Below are 24,163 nucleotides of genomic sequence, written 5' to 3' on the forward strand. Positions count from 1 at the left end.
TTGGATTTAAATTCCTATTTGCCCGAAAAGTTTAAAAAGAATTTTGATTCTTAGTTTATTTTGAATATTTTGCTTATACCAAGTTATTTTTTTTGTACTACCTGTGTGAATTGTGATTTAATTCATCAAGGTTGTTTACAGTAGTTTGTGACTTAATTGTAATTTAATTTTAAATGTCCATTTTATTTGACACAGTTGTATCGTTTTATACTGAATTTTTTATTTTTTATTTTTACATTTTGTTTGGAAAGTTAGGAATGTTGACGTCAACCTGATGTTGCCTTCCACATAAACGAATGATCCCCGTCTCTTCCATCCTTCACGAGTAGACATTACTTCATTTCAAAGGCTAGGAAGGTACAGACTGTTTGAAATGCTTAGAAATGGTTTTTGAGATGATGGGTGCTATTTTGTAATGTTTGATCTCATCATCATTTTATAATGCTTTCCTTTGTCTGATGAAGACCTTGAACGTCAAAGCGGCGCAAAAGTAAATCTTCTGGGAGCTTGCAATATTCAGTTTGTGGACTTTTTCTCCTTTTCATTTCTTTTGCTGCTTTTGTCCAGCACCAACACCCAGCTGAGGCTGCTTACTCTCACTCACCTTGACTGAGCTGTAATGTTGGGCCTGGCCATGGGGAGGCGCCATGGTATCAAAAAGCAAAAAGGGTGAGGTCTTTGTAAAGATAAACACCGCAGTCAATGTCTTCATAGAGTGTTAGGGTGAGGACTTGGACGTTGTAGACGAAAGGACATTATCAACAACAGCAACACTGATCAGCCACAACATTAAAACCAGTTGGTGGTGTTAAAGCTGTGGCTACCTCAAGTGTGATTCGTGATAGCTGGCTTTTCTTATAGGCTGCCTGAACTGAGACATTGGTGCTAACAATGATATTGAATACATTACCATATGTATGTCTGTATAGTGGATCTTTAGCTCTGTATATTCTGGCAAATAGTACTGGATAGAAATCTTTGCTGTCCTTCAGTGGCTCTTAAAACACATTGTGATTTCAGCACCATGGACAGGGATTGTGTGAAATGATGCACAGTGGCATCACTTCCACTGAAGGTTGTTTTTGGAAGTGAGTGCTGCTGAAGTCAGCCAGCTCATTGCTTCTTTCTCTGCCTCATCATATAGGATATATAATGTAGAAGTGTGGGAGGTTGTGGTCCGTTTGATTTCAGCTCATGCTGTAGCTGCTAAGCCTTCACTGTGTCACCTAATCTGCATGTAAGATGATGTACAGGAGAAACCTGCTCTAATATAAATGCAAAAGCAAAAGCTTAGATGTAGTTGCTGTAGTCAGGTATAGAAATATCATGTGGGAACCCCTTGGCCCATTTTCATGACCTCAAGCTAAAAAACTGTAAACGTGTGCTTGAAAATAAACTGACTTATGTGTTTTTGGTTGTGTATTTATTTGTGTGTATTTGCTCTGGAGCTGTGAAATCTCCCAGACACACAGGCAGACTGTACCATTTCACACTCATTAATAGGGGAGGTTGATCTGGAAGAAGATACTGACTACAGTCAAAGTTTTTTACCCCCTCTGGCTTCGGTAACAGTGGTACCTTCCTTGCTCTTGCTCCAAAGGACACTCGCTGATGCTTCCATGTCCTGTATCCCCTCCTACATATTGTCTCCTCTAACTCCTCCCCTCACTCTGTTTTCTATAATCCCCACAACCCTCCTCCCCACCTCCCCTTCTGGTGCCTGATGAGTGGGGAAGTCATGTATTTGACGAGTCCAGATCAGAGGCTTCCCAGGTTTCCATATCTGCTGCTACCTCTGCAGCCAAAGCGGTAAAGGGAGGGGGAGGAGCTCTCTTCCTACCTCTCTGTCTCTTTCTGGCTTCTCTGCCTTTCTATTGGTCTCCTAGCTTACCTCTTGGTGGCGTGTACTGGCCCACCCCTCCTCTCTTTCTATCCCTGTCTCCGATGCAGTTATCCAGGCAGCAGGGAGGGAGGCTTGCAACAGACACACTCTCTGCATGGGTGAAGAGAGCTGGTGGGTTAGAGGACTAGAGGACATTAGAGCCACCTCTATCCTCTTCCCACATTCATCATCTTATGACGATTTGTCCTTGGACATAAAAAGAGAGTCACCTGGTGAGGTGGAGACTTATTTCCTTGGATGACTTTGCCAATGAGGCAAGCTTCCTGAGAGGACTTCTGAAAGTGATCCGAAAGCTTTAGTTTTTTTTTTCGTGTGTGTTCGGTGAAAGGGCAGCCATGGCTCACGCCGCGGCTCACATTAAGAAGGCCAGGTCCGAGATGGACCAACCTCCGGACCTGAAGGCTCTGGAGAAAGCCAGAGAGAGGAGGAGGCGTTCCCGGGAACGGGCTGAACGCAAGCGCAAGGTACCGGGCAGACTCTCTGGAATCACACACCTCTCCATCCCTTCCCGCTTTGTGTGACCAATCATTGTGTTAGTGGTTTGCTTCATCCCACTTCCAGTCATCCCTCAACATCATCATCATCATCAACAGTCAGTAAAGGTGTCACATCTCTTTTACTGACTGAAGAAGACTTAGCGGAGTCTATTATCCAGAACTGTGGATGAGTTTTTCGGGGTGGAAATCATCAAAGACCACCCATATCCTCACCTTTATAATTTCCACCTCCACCTTCATCATCATCTAGTGATATTCAGTGGCACCATTAAAGGAAAGAGAATGTTCAAAGGAATAATGTATAGAAACGCTTGTTTTAAGACTGTGTTCCGTGATCCGTGACATCATCCCATTGTCACCCAAACCACACAAAGCACAAATCACAGTAAGCTGTGATTCCAGCAGAACATGGCCATAATGACTGCACCCCGCCTGATCCCTGCTGCTGCCCCTGCTCATCCTCATCTTCATCTCGTCCACCGCTGAAAGATCTTCCTCAATCCGTCCTCCATCCTACTCCTCAGCCCGTCATCATGTACCTACCGCAATATAATAAATGAGCACTGTGCACGTCATCAGTCCCTCTCAATCAGGGTTGCTGTCTCTGCGGGTAGACACCATCACAACACACTCTGTGTAGAGTAAAATACCACTAAATACTCCCGCTGCCTCCCTGTAGATGCACCTACGCAGACCGGCCTCTGGTGCACCGCCGGGCTGTGCGGTGGATGTTCACTCTGTTTGCTCACGAATAGTCTCTGTGTCTGTATTCTCTCATCAAACACAGAAGCTGTGGTTTCATTGGTGAGGAGTTCTCCTGAGAAACGCTCTCTTCATGGGCTGTGATTCTGTTACGAGAGGTTTATGCCAACACACCATTCCAAGGAGTAGATATGTGCACATGATGCAGTTCAGGGCGACTGTAGTACCTGCTTTTTTTTGGCTGCACATGACACCGGATACACACAGACATTTGAGGATCTTTTTATTAAGTTATCTTGATGGCAGTAATATACAGTATGTGGGGAAAGACTGGGCACGCTTGTGGTATTTAAATCAAAAAGGACAGACATGTATTTTACGAAAGGGAAATGTAGGATGCAGGAAAGTCTGGTTGAGGAAGAATAATTTGTCAAAATCTGTCAAATTCCAACTTAAGAAAAATAGTCACATATAGTTGTTAGCTTGGATCACTGCATGGATTTAAATGGAGGAAGACCTAAACTCTAATGTGGGTATTAAAATGTGTACGGGGTGAATGGGCGACCATGTTGAAATCAAACTTTTAATATTTAAATAAGGGATAACATCCAACACATTGTATGTTTCATGACCGGAGTGGGTGACATGCTGGCTGAGAAAGCCTGAGGTAGTCTCCCTCAAACCAGCACTTTAATTCTGCTGTATTCATTACCAACAGGTCATAGGTGTCTGGTTAAACTGTTCAGTTACCAAACGTTAATATATACTATACAACCAATCACAATTTAAAGGGTTTCAGTTTGATTCAGTTCATGAAAGCACATTTTGAAAGAGAAATGGAGGATGACAGTAAAGTATTTGTACAGAGTAAACGGACGATCCTGTCACATCAATAACCTGTGATATTTAAAGGAAAATAACAGACATTGGTCTATTGTGTCAGGTTGATTCATGCATTCATGAAAGGGAAATAGAGAATGACATAACGATAACCGGGAACATTATTCAATCTCAGATCTGTCATGTTGCTTCTTATGTGTGGAGCTGGACTTCTACTGTTTCTCCTCTCCCCTGAGCGACGGCAGTGTTCTGATACACACCATCACTTGGCATCAAAATAGCATCTCTCAAGCTGAAGCCTCGTTGTGACCTCTATGCCCGTGTGGATGAGGAGCCGCTGTGTCGCTTTAGCGTTTCCACCCCTCTTTGCTGTTATTATTGACTCAACCACAAGGCAGATTATCACATGGGATTATTTTCGTGTCATCTCCCTCTGGCTGTCAAACACACAAATATACACACACACACCTAAAAGTGATAAATAGATTCAATTCGGATAGTCCAGCAATCACCCGGGGGGCATACGTTTACATCACAGTGACACGGTTCCTGCTGTCCAACCACAGTTTTATCACCGTCGGTCAGCTCTGGGTGGGAAACAATTAACCCTGTGTAAATGGTGCTTAGTGGGTATCAGAGAGCTCGGCCTGGACAGTGTAGTGCATGTTGTTATGAAATGCTCAAACACTCTGTTCGCATAATACTGGATTTCCTGTCAAATACATCAGCATGGGGGTATTTATAGGTTATCATCCTAAACATGGTGCATCAGTTTGAATGCAGCAAACATCCATTATATGCTGCGGGATCATCTGCTGACCCAAGCCCAGACTTTAACGCATGTCGTCCTAACGAGTTTTCCTTTTACAGTTTTTTTTTTGGATTGTGGATAAACCAATCTTAATGAAGATACAGATACTGGACATTAAAAGCCTGTTAGCAGCTAAAAAAGCAGAAAATGTCAAAAAATGTTCAAATTACCACTATTTCCAAGAATGTAATGATTGTTGTTAGAATCCTTAAACCAAAATTTAACCCAGAAAATTGCAATAAAAGTTTAATTGTATTGAGGTTATGTCCAACCATACACTAATGTAATATATGTACATATAAAATAAAAACATGTACAGTATGTCAAATATTTTACATAAATCACAGTTCAAATTGGAACAGTTTTATATATATCGAAATCCAGCCCATACAAATGTGTATATTTATGTATGCTTATATTTTAACATATGTTATGTAAATATATATCCATCTCAAAGCCTGTCAGTATATGTTAATATTATATAGGTTATATAGCAGGGTCCAAAAGTGAGACCTGAGAACACTTTCCCAGAATGGGAAATATACTGTTTAAAATGAATAAGAAATGAACAAGAAAAATATCTATTAGCATATAGAATTTTTATAAGTATGTTCTTTTAGTAAACTTGCATATATATTAAAATAAATATTAAATATATTTTGTTAACATATATGCTTTCAACATGTTATACCATATACAAATGCATAATATTTTCAAAACATGTACATGTACAAATCTTATTATGGGTATTTCATACATATTATAAACGTACATCTTCATATATCCAGAGAATGTATGTATGCAATAATAATATATCCTCTTATAGGTGATATACATGGCAACATCACTCTTGATATGGGGACATAGATGTGATACATTACATTTGTGTATGAGAACCTTACATTTTTATTCATTCTCGACCTGAAACCAACCTTCACATTTGGCTGCTTCACAGAAAACAGCAGAAGATTAACTTGTCTTGTAATAAAACCTTTGATAGAGCAATAACTGTCTGTTTATGTGGTTCCGGTGGATTTAAAGCAACCTCAGAAAGTCAGTAAGATGTAGGCCAACAGTGTCAGGGTGGTGGGGAGAGCTGTCTGGATGAGGAAACACTGTGGGGAGCGCACTTTAAAAGCACAGGAGTGTGGAAATATACTTACATGAATAAATAAAACTTGTCAGGGTAAATGCATAAACGGGCGTCTTACTTGTTACATGGAGGAATCAGGACAGCATTGGACTGAACATAACAGGGAAATTAGTAACATACTCTCTCATGCACACTCTCAGCATGTGCATGTACACTTTACCACTTTACCAGTCACTCAATAAGGCACATAAATTACTGTAGGGGTTGTGGTGCCATTAAGTACGAGAGATTTAATAAGGTATCCACAGAATGAGTTAGGTACTTGAAATTACACGTGTCGTGTGCATGAATCCATCTTTCTCTCAATGTAAAATGGCGTCCTGTGGAAGAGGATTGATTCGGCACACACGTCTCCATATATCTCGATGAAACACTGTTGTTGTCTTATGTGTTGTACCGCCAGTCGACAGGATGTAGCGGATGTTGTAGATGTTTCATTAGTCTTCAGGTACTTCAGAGTCACAGGAAACTGCAGAGAGGTGTGGGTGTTTTCTGAGGATTGAAATGTTGAGGCGCATTATTTAGCCCTTGGCCACACCCTAATCTGTGATGTCATAGCAGGTGCATCAATTAACTGTCCACAAACTGTTGAAATAGCTTTATGGTTGATATGTTTGGCTAACTGTGTGTGAATGTGGAATGTAGCCTCTCAACTTTACCTCTGGGTAAAGCCTCCTCTAAATGAATTCACTAATGTAGGATATAGTACAATATACATTGACTTAAGTTTATTGTACTGTCACATTAGTAGACACTATCCTATATTTCCATAAAATACACACACTAACTAAACACACACAGCATTGCCCACTCACAGTCCTGCTGGGAATGTAATGACTCTGATGCCAGAGTCAGTGCAGTAGTCTGTGCACTGAAAGTCCACGTCTAACCCTGGAGCCAAGCCACACTTATTTAGTCCATAACAAAGTGGATCTTAGCTTACAGCTCTGATCACCTGATGCATCATAACTGTGCATTATAGAAACTTTTTTTAAGGAGGATGGAAAGTGAGAACTGTGTAGGAAAAATGACATGTACATGTATTACTGCTCTTTTCAACCATCACCGCTCATTTATTGGTCATGATTAATCATGTTGTTGCGACTGGTGTCGTCTCTGTATTTGGGTTGATTTTTATTAAGAAAAATTTTTATTGATTGTATTATAATACACCAAGGTTTATAGATAAGCAATTTAAAAACTATAAGAAGAAACCACTGTTGTTAAATCTAGAGCCTGAAAAGGTCGAGGCTTTGCTTGATTTTATAATTGATGAGTCTGATAGATTTTAAGTTAAGTTAATTGCACACATTTACAATTGTTGTACAGTGAGTTGGGGAAACAAATACTATTCAAAAGACTGAATAACATATTTTTGGGTTGCCATATCAAAGATCTTCATCATGTAGGTTGTAATTGGAGCTGCGAATGCATCTACAGCCCCTTAACAACACTTGATCATTGAAACAGTGTGAAACACACTTGGTTAATTGTTGCCCATTTGTTGTTGGATTTTCAGTTGATATCTAACTCATTAATTCATCTATTGCTAACTTCATTTGGTCATTTTTAGTCATTTGCGCTCCAGGTAGCTAGTTGAATAACTTAGCTTCCCTGTTGAATTAGCCTGCTGGTTTGTTAACAAGCTAATACTATGGTTGTACCCGCTAACCTAGCTAACTTCTCCTCTGGCTGAAGACAAGCTAATTTACTGTGTTACGATGATTTCAAATTCAAATCAAAGTTTCCTGAAACACATTTAACTTTTAACTGTAAATGGCAGTGTTACAGAATTGACGTAACGATGCAGGTTTCCCTGTCATTAGCTTGGTTGTGTTGTCTGAATCCTCAGACACGTGTGTGTGCCGTGCAATTGTAAGTATATTATATGTGAGCTCATCGTGGCTCTTACCACCATAGTTTTCAAGAGATGTAAAGACTCCTGTAATCATTTTTAAGGTAAAAAAATAAAATAAAAAATGAAGCCTAGCTTGGCGACATGAGATTCACTGAAAGTCCCCTGGTCTCCATCTGTGTGTTGTAGTCCAGGGGCCCGCTGGAAACAGCTGATACTCCATACCGCTGCAGACATCTAAAATGTTGTGTGGTAGAGGAGACAGCCACCTTTTTACACGAGGAATTAAACCCTAATTTCCCTCACATTGTAATCTATGTAATCTATTATTAGACTCTCCTTATGTGAGGTGGTTTACTCCCTCTCTGCTTTGTCTTCCCTTGCACTCGCCCGAGCGCTGCAGTGCAATCCTAACAAGTGCGCCCATCTCCCTTGCAGGTATAATACACCCAGAAAAGCTGCGAGTAGGCGACCCTTCACCTTCTTTGATTCTCCTGGATCGTTATCTCTCTCTCTCAAACATGCTTCCTGTCACAACTCCTCCTTCGATATGCCTTTCGTCTCCCTCTCCCCTCGTCCTCTCTCTCTCTCTCTCTCTCTCTCTCTCTGCTGTCAGCAGCTGCAGTTGAACAGGATGCTGCTCAACTGTGAAATGCGCATTCACCTTTCATATGCCCTGAAATCCACCAAAAGAAAATGTATCCCTCTCTGTCATTCAGCTTCCCCTAGGATTTAGTTGTGTTTCCATGGTGACAGCAGCTACAAAACATCCTGCAAAATACAAACAAATGAATTGCACATTAATTATTCACATTAATGTTAATAAAGCAGCATGTAACTTTTGAAGTAACGCATTCTTCCAGCAACAAATCACACTGTTGCTCAGTTTGATCACTCAGAGGTTTTGTCCATAGTGGCTACCATTAGCTGATGTTGGCAAACTTAAGTCAGATATTGTGCTATGATGATGATGGATATTATTGAATCAGTTTGCTTACTTGTGCTTCTCTTATGCTGTGTCATTAGCTCAGAAAGTGAGTCCCACAAATGATGAGCCGACAAATTCCAGCACAGCACAGACTCCCACGCAATCTCCACAAAAACACAAAAAACACTGATATTGAGTGAAGCGTGTCAAACTGCAATGTGACCGACGTCGATGGAAAACTAGATTCAACATCAGCTGATAACAATATTATGGTTTTAAAATCCTATTTCAACAAAACATTGAATGAACTATAATTTTGCATAGCCAGACCTATGGACGCTGGAGAGTCAAATACAGTCTAGAATATTGTTTATAGTTAAACTATAACTAATAAAAGTGTAACTTTAGTTACAGTAACTTATCTATCAACATGGTGCCGGTCAAACACGTTCAGTCTTGTGGAGTCGGACGGGCCATTGGGACTAGGACATTACGCTGCTGCCAGTGGTGTTTATTATTTATGCTTATTCCATACGCTCGCCATTACGTCACCGCCGGTCTCTCGTCTATAGTCCCATTCATTCCCATTCAAAACCCAACATGATCTGGTGGTTCCTTCTTCTTCTCCTGTGTAATCCTTAAATTGTCAGTATCCAAACATCATGCAGGGCTGAATTCCTTCTCCATCAATCCACTGTTTTGGCCAATACCCCAGATGCTCACACAAGCACAAGCTACAGAATGTTGACTGCAGTTCACTGAATGGCAACCGGTGTCAGTAATCAAAAGGAGATGATACAAATATGCACATAATTCATAGCATATATATCTAGATATCCTCAGCGTGTCGTGGTTAGGGGGTGTGCTGTTACTGTACACTTAACAAATCAGTGTTTGTATCATTGTAGCAAACGGGAAAAAGAATCAAAGAACTGGACAAACACGTATTCTGTGTTCATGCAAACAATGAAGCAGTGAAGATTTCCGCAGTCTGCAGTCCACACATCTTTGTATTTGAAGAGTCAGTATGTATGACCGCAGAGAGATGTAACTTCTCACCAGAGGCAGTTGCCTTGACAACAGTACCAGCTGTTCAACTAAAAAACTTACCTCACAAACTTGTTTGGCTCTCACATTTCATACTTAATTACTCGATCGACTGACCCAGAGGAGCTGTTACAAAGCTCCTGCCAGAACTGCCCAAATTGAAATTAATTGAACGATTACATAATTAACCTCTTAATCTTCCTTCCCCGGGTCTTTCTGTTCTCTTTCTGTTTCTGACTCTGCCTCTGAAATATAACAGGAGATTGATGGTCTAATACTAATCCGCTGTAGGGCCGATGCAGTAATAATCCATTCACCATTGTCGTCATGGTTGTTTTTATGGTAATTTTTGTTTGACCTGAACCTTTTCAAAGTATTAGTTGTGAGAATCTGAGTAAATGGATCTCACCTGTGACATTATAGAGCTACTTTTAAGCTACGTACAGTTTGCGATGTAAATTGAAATATAAGAGCGATTCACAATAGTGTTTGTGCACAATATTTTACACTAAAGACATTTAAAAGCTGTAGTGACAGAAGTGGACAAATAATTGAGTGGAAATTGTTTAGCAGGTGTGGCATCACACTGTGGGACTGACTCTGTGTGTGTGACTCAGCAGAAGATCCTCTGATTGTCCAAGGGGGCACTCTGTACACACCTTGTTTCTCAGCTGTAATCACTGTAATTAATCATTTCCCAGAGCCTGGAGGCCTGGGTGGGACTTTGTTCACTGTATGTCTGAGCCTCTGGAAAGTGGAAACCTTTTCACGACAACAAATATCTAAACATTCTCAATAGCATCAAGGAAGCCAAGGAAACATTGTCCCACTTACTGTAGACCGTGGGTCGGGGGTCACTGCTTGGAACCTGTGACCCACAGTTGCAGTAAGCGCCATCATGGAAAAAATGACTAAGACTGTGGTTGATTTTTATCAAAAAGCCTTGTTCCAGATCTTTGAATCAACAGCCACGTCTCCAAATTCAAATACACCTGGTGTTGACGACTGACCACCTCTGCACATCTTCAGATCAGAGAGGTTTGTCGACTTTCATCACGTTTTATGCACAACCTAGTGCCGAACAATGAGCACCTTCAAGTAAAGACTGACAGTCTGCTGTTTGTGTGATTCATCGCAGAGAGATGAGTGCAACCACATTAAAGTCTCTGCTTTTAGTTGACACCATGGATGTATTAACAAAAACTGGATACTGCTTTCCAAGATGGCCCCCAATGCATTGCTATGAAAATGGCTCACTGTAGTCTGAAATGTAAACTTCAAATGCAGTTCATACATGAATGAAAAAAAGTAAGTGTGGGTGGAAGGATCCTTCGTGGCCGCAAGCAGCAGCAGTGTTCAACACATCACACAGTGGTACAACCTAGTTCATCTGCAGCAATACTGAGGCCTTAATGCTCCATGCAAAGCTCTTGGAATACAACTACAACTTTTCCTCCATTATTTTCCACTGTGAAAGAGCCATAACTTCCACTTCCTGTCAGTGTCAGACGTGAGGCTTGAAGGTCTGTTTGGTTCAGTTGAACTTTGGCTACAAATCCTGGTGGAATGCCACACTGCTGCGTCTCTCCACAGGCTTCCCCTGGACTAACACTATACTGGGTGTAGGAGTTTTGTCAGAAAGCATGCTTTTCTTTTTCCCCAGACTGTTACATTATTTGGCTGTCCTGATGGCAAAGCCACTCTGCTGTTTGTTTTTACATCTAATCTCAGGACACAGCTGGATGCTCATCTGATGCAATTTAGAGGGAAATGTTTGTGGCAGAGATGATAATCTCTGCCTCCACCCCCCCACCCCCCCCTTTCACCTCCCCTCCATCTATGTATGGATCTATCTTCTGATCTGCTGGATTATCAGAGCGAATGTTTGTACACCCTGTGTCTATGTTCAAAGTCTATGAATGTATTTCAGTCATTCTACTAAAGTAATATTTTCTGATTACTGTGTTTATCCTTAATTATTATCATTAGTAATAAAATGATAACTGTATGTGTATGGGAGTCACTGTTTGCTTGTCTCAGAACTAATGTCTGTAAATGAGACAGAGAGATTTTTCGTTGTTTCGCTGCAGAGAAGAAACATTTGATGACATCCTCACTGTGGCTCCATGATGCCCCCCCACACTCAAAACCTTTACTTAAGCCCCCCCCACCCCACCCACACACACACACACACACACAAACACACACACACATACACACACACCCCACTGATGGTACATGGATGTTGAGCATGCACCACTGTTTGATGCTGAACTGGGATTGGCAAAATCCTGGATTAGAGCATTTATAATCTTGCTGTGGCACTATGGGACACTGCAGCTCAGGAGAGTTACCAATCCTGTCGCCATGGCAACCAAGAGAGGGAGAATCCACTATAGAGAGTAACAGCAGGGTCTACCCTGGTTGATGGCACTGTGTTATGGCCGTGTTAGTCATAGATGTAAAGAGGGGGAGGAAGGTGCAGTGTTCCATCATGGTCTCATTGCTGCAGTTTTGGCTTTCTTCATCATCATCATCATCATCATCATCATCATCATCATCACCATCATCAACCTTTATTTATTTTCTTGGAGATACATTGAGAGCTGACCCTCATTGTCAATGATGCCGAGATGGCAAAAGCGGAAAGACAGAAAACAAAGCAAACAACCAGAATACAAAAAAATCTGTTCCTAATAAATACAATTAGGCTGCATTCAGAAATATCACACTCCAAAAGATTTAAAAAGCATATATCTAAGATGTCCCAATGTTCTCAGTTCAATTTTTTATTCAAAGTTTATTGTAGGTTATTCCACGAGTCTGGAGCACAAAAGCATAAACAACCTAAAAGCAGTCTTTCCAAGTTCAGAGTTGATCTGAGGAACATGCAGTGTGATCCGGTCCTGAGAGCTGGTTGGATGAGTGTTTACATTGAGTTCTATAAGTGAGAGTGAGAGTGCTTTATAAATGAATCTGGTCTCATAGAGAAAGAGGACCGGCTGACCTTTTTCGATGGGTACTGTAGGTATGCCCAGTGATAAATCTAGGAGCAGAGTGATATCAGGGCTTAAGGGTGGCGACAGTGGCATGTCAGTATATGACAACACCATGTCCAGCGGGGAATGAAATACAGCTTCAAAAATTATTTTTCTACAGTACATTGGACAGATGAGTTCTACTTCTATACAAGCCAAGTTTCACCCACAGTTATTTAACAAGATTGTCTATGTGAACTTTAAAAGTAAATTTGTCATCTATCCAGACGCTGAAGTATTTATAATGCGGGACTCTTTCCATTTCTGTACCAAGTAATCTTAACTTTTGAAAACAGCATATATTTTGTTTTATCAGGATTTAGCAACACGTTTAAGTTCAGTGAAACGAAAATGAAACATGTTTATACTCATTTGTAAGTACACTTCAGGATGGTGGCCGTCACTGTTAGTTATCTGAGTCTCCACGAGGTCTCGTCAGACATGTGGTGAAAAGGCTGTCGATGACGGTGTGTGTCAGACACTGTCGTCACACTGATGTGGTCCAGAGTTGGAAGTGCAGTGCTGTATAGCAGATGATTGTGTGGCTTAGTTATGCAAGGGGGAAAGATCACCCAAAGGAGCTTATCCTCAGAGAGAACTCCTCCTGAAAAAAAAAGCTATCTGCCTCCACATCTTTCCACATAAATTAAGATTTAGCTACTTTAGGTCTTAATGGACTACACTCACTTTTTGGGAATTTGGCCCTTGGGGTTTGGCATCAGAACAACCTCTGGCTGTAGCACAGTAGTTCAGATATTTTATCACCTACTAGCCAGAGAGCAGAGAGTTTTGCTTTTATTTGTCCAGGTTTTGAGATATGTGTTATTAAGATTTATGCCTCACCCCAACACAGCGGAGGTGTTTGGAATGAGTGAATGACTAAGTATGGAGGCCCTCAAGGGACATTCGAAGAGACAAGTTTCTGGTGTGTACTAAAATAAAAATTCTAGCTTCTAGTCTTGTCTGTGTTGATCTTACTTATTTAGTATAGAGTATAGCTCACTACCATTTGTTCTAAAGCCACATTCTTTTTTTTTTGGATATGTCTGTATTATCTTGTGTGTATTATTTAGGTTCCATCTGGCCAGGGACAACAAATGAAAATAAGGCTGCAAGTTCATTTTTAAACAAAATCAAGATTGAAGCCTCCAGTTGATACCAGACATTAGCTATCTTGTGCTCAGGGTAAAACATCTTGTTTATCTTAGTAGCAGTTCTTCTGGTATATCTCATGAAATACTATCATAACCTTGTGAAAAGCTGAGACAAAATGTCAGTAACATGTCATAAATGTCAGTCAACCGAACCACCAGCTTGTAGTTACAGGAAGCTAACAAGCGGAGGCTGAACGCAATGCTAACCCTGGATAGCGAAAGCTAACGTTTTCTCTGATGTTCAGAGTTAAGAGCAGTATGTTGAGTAGGTCTGCTAATTTTGCTAGTTTTTTCTATTGCAAAGAGTTTCTTGTTCATATGATGTCTAAGAAAAATGTTTTTCATTCGCACCAGAAACTTGTCGCTTCGCTCATGTCTCTTTAAGCAGAGGATAAGTTAGAAAATATCTGCTACAGATCTACCCTTCAGGTTGATATGCTGAGCATGTTAGCAAACATTAGCCTCGTTAGCATCTGTTTGGAGTGTAATGTGAGTCCAGAATTTCACACCTTTTAGCTCTGGTTTGGTCTCCACCATCTTCTGAGAAGAAATGTCTGGCTCTTTAGCTGCTGAATGTTACAGTGTTCACCAGCTGGTTGCTAAATGTGTCTGCGAGCTCTTCCACTGAAAACTGGAAACAAGGCTGAAAGACTGAGCCAAAACAGTAACGCCGCGGGCGCTAAAACCGAGCAAGGAGCTAAAAGAAGCTAAAACAAACTGTAGAGCTGAGGGCTGGTGTGGGTTTGTCACTGTTCTCATTACACATTGACATTTGACCCCTAGTCTACATGTAATGATTTATTAGTGCAGCTAATTACAACAACTATATGGAATTTTACAGAAAAAGAATGAGGATGGAGCGAGGCAGTGGACAAAAAGAAAGTAGAGACAACACAAGTGGTGGAGTGAGAGGCAATGATTTGAATTTCATGTCAGGATTATAAAGAACTCAAGAGAGCGGTGTGGCGCCAGGAGGTGTGATATTACTGTTACTACCTGGAGACTGTGTATGTTAAATCTTACACATGTTCATCTCCACCTGCGTCATTCCTCTAGATATTCCTCCGTCATCCTCTCATCCCTTACACCGCTCGGCGGGTGTTTAACCTGCTGATCTCAGACGCGTCGGCCATCCCTCCACGCACCAGCTTCTTCTCTGTGTGTTGTTGAGAAGCCATGCGAAGCTCGTGAGGCTTGTTGTGGTCACACCAGTTCAATTAAACACACCTGGGGTAGAGGCTCGTTGTGATTAATTTGCCCAACTGGATCCGGTCCAGACACCAGCACCGCTACCTGGCGTATGTACGTGTGATTACTCACTGTTTGTCCTTCAGGGTCTCAAGGAGCCTCTTATAGACAGCTGACATCAATAAAAGACAACCTACACCTAACTCAGTTTAATTCTTTCTGCATGCCTGTATCCCTACACCTTTGTTCATGAAAAATACTTGTGTCAAGTTATGAGAATTACTATTATTTGGGCACCTACTGTACATTAACAGTAGGTTGATCTCTGATCTCATCTCTAAGAATTGTCCTATTTTTTCTGACCCGCCCTCTGTGTCCTCTTCCTCTTTCTGGTCTGCCTCTTTCTCCTCTCGCTCCTTCTCCTCTTTCTCAAACGCCTCTTCCTCTAATTCTTTCTCCAAAATTGTCCTCCATTGCTTTTGCGCACCAAAGAGCAAACCTGACTCCTATTTATGGTGATCAAGCCGTGATTTCTGTGTGATCTGATTGTTTGAATGTGTCTTCACATGCGCATCCTGAGTGCAGGTGACTGAGCGTGGTGTTTCAGCGGCAGTGTTTAGCAATTAACACACAAAGGATTTCAGTTTTGAATTGTGCGTCTAATGTAGAGAAGTGTGTTTGGTGTTATGGTGTGAGGTATAGTTGTGCAAATCTGGGCTGACATTTTGCTCCTTGTGTGTCACGTTTCAAAATCTGTATATTATTTTTAATTGTAGTGTGTAAGCAATCGAAAAAAAAAACTGTAATTGCATGACTGAGCACAAAATGCAGCAATTTCCTATAGTTTTAAGTCTGTTTTTTGTACCTTGAGCTGAATGAAGGAATAGTCTACAGGAGTAATACTATTGAGGCAATATATTTCAACTTCTCAAATAAATCTTTTCATGAATGTAAGGAAGGAATAGTAAAGCCTTTCAAAGAATAAAATGGTCAGTCTCATGGATGAAAATCCTGTGTTTGATTCTTTCATCCACCTTGAGCTGCTTGATGTTGATTTTTTATACATCACCTGACCTATCAAAGCCTTCACCGAATAAAATATTATTTATTATATATAATTATTAATTTCCAGCCAAAGGAAGGACATGACAGTAATGTTACTTAACTTGTTAACCAACAATATGTGTATCTTGTGTTTAGAGTGTATGTGTGGCATGTGGCTCTTGTGGCAGAAATGAGTATTACAACAACAAACTGAAAAATTCTGAAAAAAGTTTTTCACCTGGCAAAAAGTTTTTTTTAATCCTGTTTTTGCAGATGAAAAAAAAAAAAGTATACTTTAGAAAGATTATCCTGGCTGAACCATTTCTATCTTGCCTCTCAGGGCTTCTGTAATTTTCTTAGTAGAAATGAAGAAATGTCTCCATTTTCTTTATTTTTTGAAAAATATTTTAATGTTGATCTCCAGTAGATTAGTATGACACTGGCATTACGTTGCTGACTTTGCAAGTGACATATTTTACAAAAAAAAGGTTAAAATTAATCAGATAGCAAAATAGTCGAGCTCCAAAATGTTGGATCCTACACTTCCTACAATGCAACTTGATAGCTATATATATTTATATATATATATATATATATATATGTATGTGCTCTTCAATGCATGATGACTGTAGGGTTGGTGAGGTCAGCTGGAATCCCAGACAGTGTATGAGGCGAGCAGCTGTGTGGTTGAGGCTGTGCTGCTGTTCCTCCCCAGGGACTCTCCAGAAATCATCTCTGATTGGACACACAGGCTTTGCAGAGGCTGGAATTACATGAGACTAAACTTGAAACAACCCTAACTCTCACTCCCATTTCCACACAGCATTCACCTGCAATTTTTATCTGGATCTTTTTGTTTTATCTTGCTGCAGGTGTAAATCCCACAGAACACATTGCAATGGTATGTGATGGGCAGACAACATCTGGAGGTGTTTAGGCTTGGATTGTGTTCAGATCGCAGACAGCCGCAAATGACATGTACATTCTGCTCCTCCTGCCTGTCAGACAGTCACGAAGCAAGTAGTCGACACAAGTAGAGCCACACACAAGTAGGATCACATCTGAAAGGCAATCGTCATGTGCTAGGAAGCTTCTGGCTCTGATCACCTTCTGACAGTATGACTAACGGTAGCCTATAGTTACAACGCTACAGAAAAGTAGAGTGTGGATGCCTCACCGTTCTGTCAGTAGCACATTGCAGCAAGTGTCCCTTTACCCAGGATGTGCTGCGTGCTTTCAGTTCCCTAATTTATGCTAACTACCTAAATTATGGTCATTTATGATCACATAATGAGATGTGATCATAACATGGGCAGAATCAGGATAACAAGAATTCACATGGGGTCTCAATAATCTTTGTACCAGCTCTGCGGCCTATTCAAGGAGCAAATCAACCTGTCAGTCCTGCGTTAGGGAAAACAGAGACATGGGCCACGTCTCCGTCCTCTCACTGTCCAGTTCAAAACATCAGATCTGTCAGTGTTACAGAGGTTTCACACATAACAAGCTATTTTCTGCAAGAAGCAGAAGAAAAGTCTGTGCACAAACCCTCTCTAAATCTGTGTTTCCATAGCAACCCAGCCTCCAACTTCTATAATTCATGTTTTCTTTTTTTTCCATAGCAGTTATGTTATAGTGAAGCCTGATTGTTATGGGTAGACAGATCTAGCATTAAAGTACTTGATGGTGACAAATATAAAATTCCTTGCTTGGATTTAGCCGTTAGCTTTAGCATGTGGGACGTGTTCCCGCCCTGCTAGCATTTAGCTGCTACAGTACAACCCCCTCAACTTTCAAATGAAAATGTCTCTCCTGCCTTTCCCCTCTTTAGTAAATCCTTTCATACACCTCCTGTACACGCTCTTGTCATCACATTTACCCCCACAACATAAAGCAGTAGTACATGGCTTTGCCTAACAACCCCCACCCTCCCGCAGCCAGCAAGCCATATGGTCGAGCACAGATTAAAAGCATTTGTTGTCAACGCCCGCCCCGCCCAGTGGATTACCCAGTGGGACTGAATTGGGGGAAGGGGGGGGGGGGGGTCTCCATGGCTACAGAGATTCCTGTTTAAACTTGATGAGTTGAGGAGAATTATGTGGTCTACCTGTACAGGGCCAGCTTTGACCTTTGTCAAACCACACACATACAACCACACCCATGACTTCATCAGTTGGCCTCCCTAATTGGATGAGTGTGTTGGCGGATGACTGCTCTTCAGTGAGGAGATTGGACAAGACATTAAACAAATTATATCCAGGAGAAGGTTAATGAAACTAAAAAAGGCCTGGGAGGTGACAGCGCAGTGGAGGGCCACATCTAATTGTGTGTTTTGGCTGGTGATGGAGCTAAACCCAACTGAAATGATATGCATATGTGATCACTTGCTTAACTGTGATTGTAACTGTGATTATTACAACTTGAAAGGAGACAAAACACGTTCTTCTCCTTACAAATGCAGAGCAATAAAATTCAAACCTGCTCAGTTTATGAGTTTTGCTGGTATGATCTCTCTGGGTCTGGTATGACCAGCAGCTAATAGTGGCTAATGTTAGCTGACTTTAGATAGATATTGCTGAGTAACTGACATTACCAAATCAAATGAGGTTTTTGGGGCATTTTATGCATTTATTGGACACGTCATAGTCAAGAGGGGTAAGAGTAAGTATATGCAACTTTCCACAAACCAAATATGGGGCTCGGGTCACTGGTTTCTGGTCAGTAAATGTTTCAGTGTCTTGCTCTGAGACAAATTGTGAGATAGAATCCACTTGTGTTTCTCTTCTTGCTTTTTACAAGAGGAGTCATTTACTGACAACCTCATGTTGCATTTGTTACCTCTTATTTACACTTCAATATAATTCACATGTCTCAGATAGGCCTGCTGTATGTAGAATGATAGGTGCAACTCAGTGACCTGTGTGTGTGTGTGCATGTGTGTGTGTGTGTGTGCGTGTGTGTGTGTGCATACTTGCATGTATATGATGCTGCCATGAAACAAGACCCCCTGCCATTCCAACCAGAGTGATATTTTCATTAGAGAAGCAGGTCATTCTTCTCACCTTACACATGCAGCAGAAAACTTCACCTACTATCTTAGGTGCTGCTAAAGGTCACACACAGCTTCACCTGACTGTATTATAAAATGACTTTTGACTGGTTGCTCTGGGGACTCATGCTCTAATCAGACTGACCAGTTTAAATCTCCTTAGGATGCACAGTATGTCTTTCTGTTTGACCATTATCCCATTTTATTTAATTTTGTGAAGTTACACAAAACCATGTTACCTCACCAGGAATCCTGTTCAATCAGCTGATATGATTCCTTTAAAATTCAAACCATAGCATTCCTAATAATAAGCCCTTTTATTAAGGGAGTCTCCAACTACTTTTAAGGCTTTGTTTTCATATCTCCACGCCTGCGACCGTCATAACCGAAGGAATATTGTTTTCAGGTTGTCCCTCCATCTGTCCCATTCTTGTGGAAATGATATCTCACTAACACCAAAGTTGGTAAAAGTTCAAGGTCACAGTGACTTAACAAAACATGATATCTCCTAAAGAGAATCCCTTCAAATTTGGCACAAACATTCACTAGGACTCAAAGATGAACTGATTAGATCTTGGTGGTCAAAGGTCAAAGGTCAAAGTCACAGTGATCTCACGAAAACACTTTTTAGCCATAAGAATCAAGACTTCACAGCAATTATAACAGAATTTCACACAAATGGTTCATATTTTCTATGACTCTGGATAAACAGGGAGGTAACCTGAAACTAGTCTGAGTGGAGGAGGCAGAGGACCACGAAGAGGTGATTCTAGTTTTAACTGAAGAGGTGTTTTCAAATCAACAACGGTTTGAGCTCTGTTTCTGATTGTACATTACTCTCGGTTGAAATGTTCAGATGGTTTTCACTTCCTCTCATTAACTGGGATTTTGTTATATATGGAAACTGTGACGATCCTGTGCTTGCTCACTTGGTTTATACTAATTCATTCATAGAAAACTCCAAAGCTGCTTTCTCATGTGGTTTCTATGATGCTCTCAACAATAAGGAGTCTTTCTCCCTACGCTAACATATTCAGTGAATGAGAATTGCTTGGGTGATATTTTCAACAGTAAGAGTATTGTCTGAGTCATGACCTAGAAGACTGCAAAGTGAATGGGGACATTTACTTCCCTGATGTCAACACACAAGGACACACACATGCACACGGAGTAAATACAAACACACAGACTGACACTGACATGTAGAAGCATTTGCGACCTGACATCTGAAGCTTCGTTTAAACAGCACACCATTAATTCTGAGAGCCAATCAATTGCGATGAAAAGGTCTGTGTGACTTTAATTTTCATCCAGTCCAGCAGAATCAATACGGCCCTGCTCTGGCCCGCAGTCTGACACAGATCTGCATTAGCAAAACACGATGCCTACTTCAATTAAACAGTCCGTGACATGAGGTCGGGTGATCACAGTCCCAAAGGAACCAGCAGGGGTCAACTCATGTAACCACCAGTACTTGTAATGATATTTGTAGATTTAATTAGTCTACAGCATCTGTTGTATCCAAGACGTTAATGGCACATAGTGACAAGTGTCCTGGACACAGTTCCCCTTGACGACAGAACACCGCTAGAACCTTAAAGGAGCCACGCCACACATGTACATGGCATCAGCAGGGGAACACACGTGTATATGTACTGGGGTTACACTGGTTTCTTGTAACTTATTGAGACGTAGTTCAGTGCCACTGAGAGATAAACCCAGAATGAGCTGGGCATGGTTCAAATTCAAATACTTGAAACATGTTGATTTGCATTGGAAATCATTTAAAATCTGATTTGGGTTTCCTGATTTGTTTTAAAACAGAAAATGTATTGATAAGAAGAAGTTGAACAGGAGCCACTGGCCTCTGAAGGGTTTTTATTGTGTCTCTGGTTTCAGTTTCATGTTTAGGAATCTTTTTGGAGAACACATGTCTCATATGAGCACAAAATATTAGTTAGTGTCTGTGATGCCCCCTCCCCCTTTTTTTGTTTTGGCCTGCTGGCCCGAGCCGACCACCCTCTCTATCCTCTCTCTCTACATGCATAGCTCGGCTGGTGGGTGTAAAAATAGACGTGGTGGGGAGGGGGGAGATGTTAGTCAATGATCAGGGAGTTGGGATTAGCAATGAGGAAGAGCTAGCACTGTGCTGGGAGTAGAAACAGGACCAAGTCCAGTCAAGTGGTGCAACTGTGACAGGAGGTCTGATTAGGCCAGAGAGAAGTGAGGTTTGGTCAGGACTGAGGGTGTCGCCCCCCCCCCTGGATGGTAGCCTGTAAGGTTTTTAGGGGGAGGGTAGGGGAAGCAGGGAATGGATTATCAGAGTCATTAAATGCTCATTTAGGTTCCTTTACGTTGTGATGGGAAAGCCTTGAATACTTTGCATCATGGGCAACGCGGTGTGTAAGGTGTGTGGCTCAGACAAGGGCCTGAGGACAGCCGGGAGCCTCTCTAACCTGGACCACAACCCTTCACTGGATTATTACTGTGTGGAGCATTTTCCTGTGCAGCCTCCACTGATGTTGGTAAGAGCTGAGACTGGCCTGTGCAGCAGAGACAGATCAGGTTCAGGTAACTGGGACACTCCTGAGCTGCCCTGTGTGGGGTATTTTAGGAGATTTGAACAGATAAGAAGGTTCTGAGTAACTTTTTTTTGGAGTGTCGGGTCTCACTTTTAAATCTTGAGCTTTTTTTATTTCGGTTACAGTCTTGATGAAAAGGACTCTCTGTAGCTGTTACTGATAAGCTGGCGTGCACTAGCAGGTTTTCACATTAGCCACCTTTGCATTGAAAGAAAACTGTGAACACTACACTGGACTCACTGTTAGAACTGCCGAATTTGTACCTTGCAATATCTGTTAACAGGTACAGACAAATGACCCAGGTGTTCAGGATTTGAACTTTTGTGTGTGTGTTTGTGTGTGTGTGTGTATGTGTGATGGGTGGGGGTGGAGGTGTTGCTCCCTCTCCTCTCCCTTTAAAGGCCAGTGTGACATTTTTGTTCCTAAAGTATCCCTGCTCAGCAGCATGTGGACTCTTGTGGCTAATTTGAAGAGCAATGTAATGACTTTAGCACCAGCCACTGCTGTGCAGCTACTGGGAATTCATATCGCTCCTTCAGTCTGGAGCTGAGTCCTCATGTCTCGTCTTTCCTGGAGCAGAGTATAAAAATATATGTCAGTGGGACGATGATATTTTGTTTGTGTCTGAATGAGGTTTCTTGACTTTAGTGACATTTTTGTGACAGTCGTTGCTCTGTCCTGATCCTGGAACTTGTTTCTTCACATCATTGAATTACAAAGTGGAGCATCTCAAACTGTTTGTAACTGTAACCGAGCCTCAACATATTTGGTATATATTGTTATATCGGGTATCACCGAACATAAAGATGTCTGGTCCATAACTAAACAGAGCTTTTCCAGTATTCGCAGCTTCTTGTGGAACTGACCCTCCACATCAAATCCGGTTCCATGTTTCCAACATGTAGAGGAGTGGATCAAGTACCAGGCTGAACAACATACCTTTTTATTATTTTAAGCATTAACTGAAGTGGTTACTACCATAATAATAATAATAATAATAATAATAATAATAATAATAATAATAATAATAATAATAATAATAATGGTGTGATGATCCACAGATATCCCAAAAAATTAGATAAAGATCAATGTTGATCAGCTAATTAAACTTAAACCCTGTGGGGGGGGGGGGGGGGTCAGTGCCCGTACATATTGAATATGTAGGGTGGAGAGACTCAGAGAACCTGGGTAACACATGTGACCTTCCATTCACTCAGTGTGCCAAGGAAAGCAGTCATCATAAATGTCATGGGAAGCAACTACAGGATGGAGGCATGAGTGTTCATTCTTAACCTCAGAGGCAGTCATTTGACAAAACAATCTTGATTCAAAGTCAACTCACTAGCTTTTTCTGCAGCTTTCTACTGCATCACATGACCTTCATTGAACTTTAGTTAAAATATTTTTGTCAAACAACTGTTACCATGGTTGCTTATTTAGGGATGCTCTTGGAAGCTCTGGAAAAAGTTAGTAAGTGGACTTTGAATGAAGTCTTTTGTCTTGTTTTAGCATGTTTGCTAGGAGTATCATGGTTATATGACTCAAACTATTCCTAATGAAGATATGAGCAGTAGTTGGATCTGTTTTAATGCTGTTAGCACCAGTATATTTCAAAATGTGAGTGATACACTCTTGCCCTGCTTTCTGTGCTCACTCCGCTAGCTCTGCTGACACACAGACAGCCAGGTTGTCATGGTTACCTCCAGAGAGGGCAGCGCTTGTCTCTGCGGGGTGAGGATGCTTCCAGTCTGGGCTCCGGTGTCTCACAGAGTGTATGTTAGGGACGGATTAGAGGACGGTTTTGCATTATTGATGCATCTCTGCGCTCCACAGAGGAAGACAGCGACTTGGTAAATGAATGTTTGATGTAATGTGTTGTCAGGACTGTGCTTTGTCACGCTTGGCAGGTTTGATTAAGTCTTGCAGGAACAGATTGTTATAGAAGGGGCACATATCATACAATTATATATGAAAGAAGCATATGACGTCGCTGTTAGTTTTTAAAATTTAATTTATCATGAAATATTCTTTTTTCAACAGTGGTGAACCAAGTAGAAAAGCAACTAACTTCATACTTGACTAAAGTTTCTTTTATTTTTGATTTCTGTTTCTATTTCTTGCCAACTCACCCAAACACGCCCTTCATGTAACTGTAAGCCTCTCAGAGAACATTCAAAACATTTCCCCATCAAAGAGAGTGACAAACTGACTAAGCTCCTTATACCCCAGAGTTATGAAACAATTTCTGTAGGAAGCTGGCGGCCACAATTCTCCCTTTCTCTTCACTGTGAAGTGTTTCCCATTGAAAAGCCCCACTTGTCTCAGAGTCCTGTTGGTCCAAGTGTCACTATAGCAACCTGCCAGTCGCTGAG

General features: G+C 41.2%; 1 protein-coding gene across 1 annotated transcript in view; it reads left to right on the plus strand.

Annotated features, from left to right (window-relative positions):
• The first annotated feature begins 1,735 nt into the window (after positions 1 to 1,735).
• ank2b (ankyrin 2b, neuronal) overlaps positions 1,736 to 24,163 on the plus strand; it is a 104,941-nt gene continuing 82,513 nt past the window's right edge. The window contains 1 exon segment of the mRNA XM_056369936.1: positions 1,736 to 2,367. Within this exon segment, the coding sequence (XP_056225911.1) occupies positions 2,239 to 2,367 (129 nt within the window). The 5' untranslated portion in view covers positions 1,736 to 2,238.

The sequence above is a fragment of the Seriola aureovittata genome, chromosome 23 (genome assembly GCF_021018895.1).
Source record: "Seriola aureovittata isolate HTS-2021-v1 ecotype China chromosome 23, ASM2101889v1, whole genome shotgun sequence".
Lineage (NCBI taxonomy): Eukaryota > Metazoa > Chordata > Actinopteri > Carangiformes > Carangidae > Seriola > Seriola aureovittata.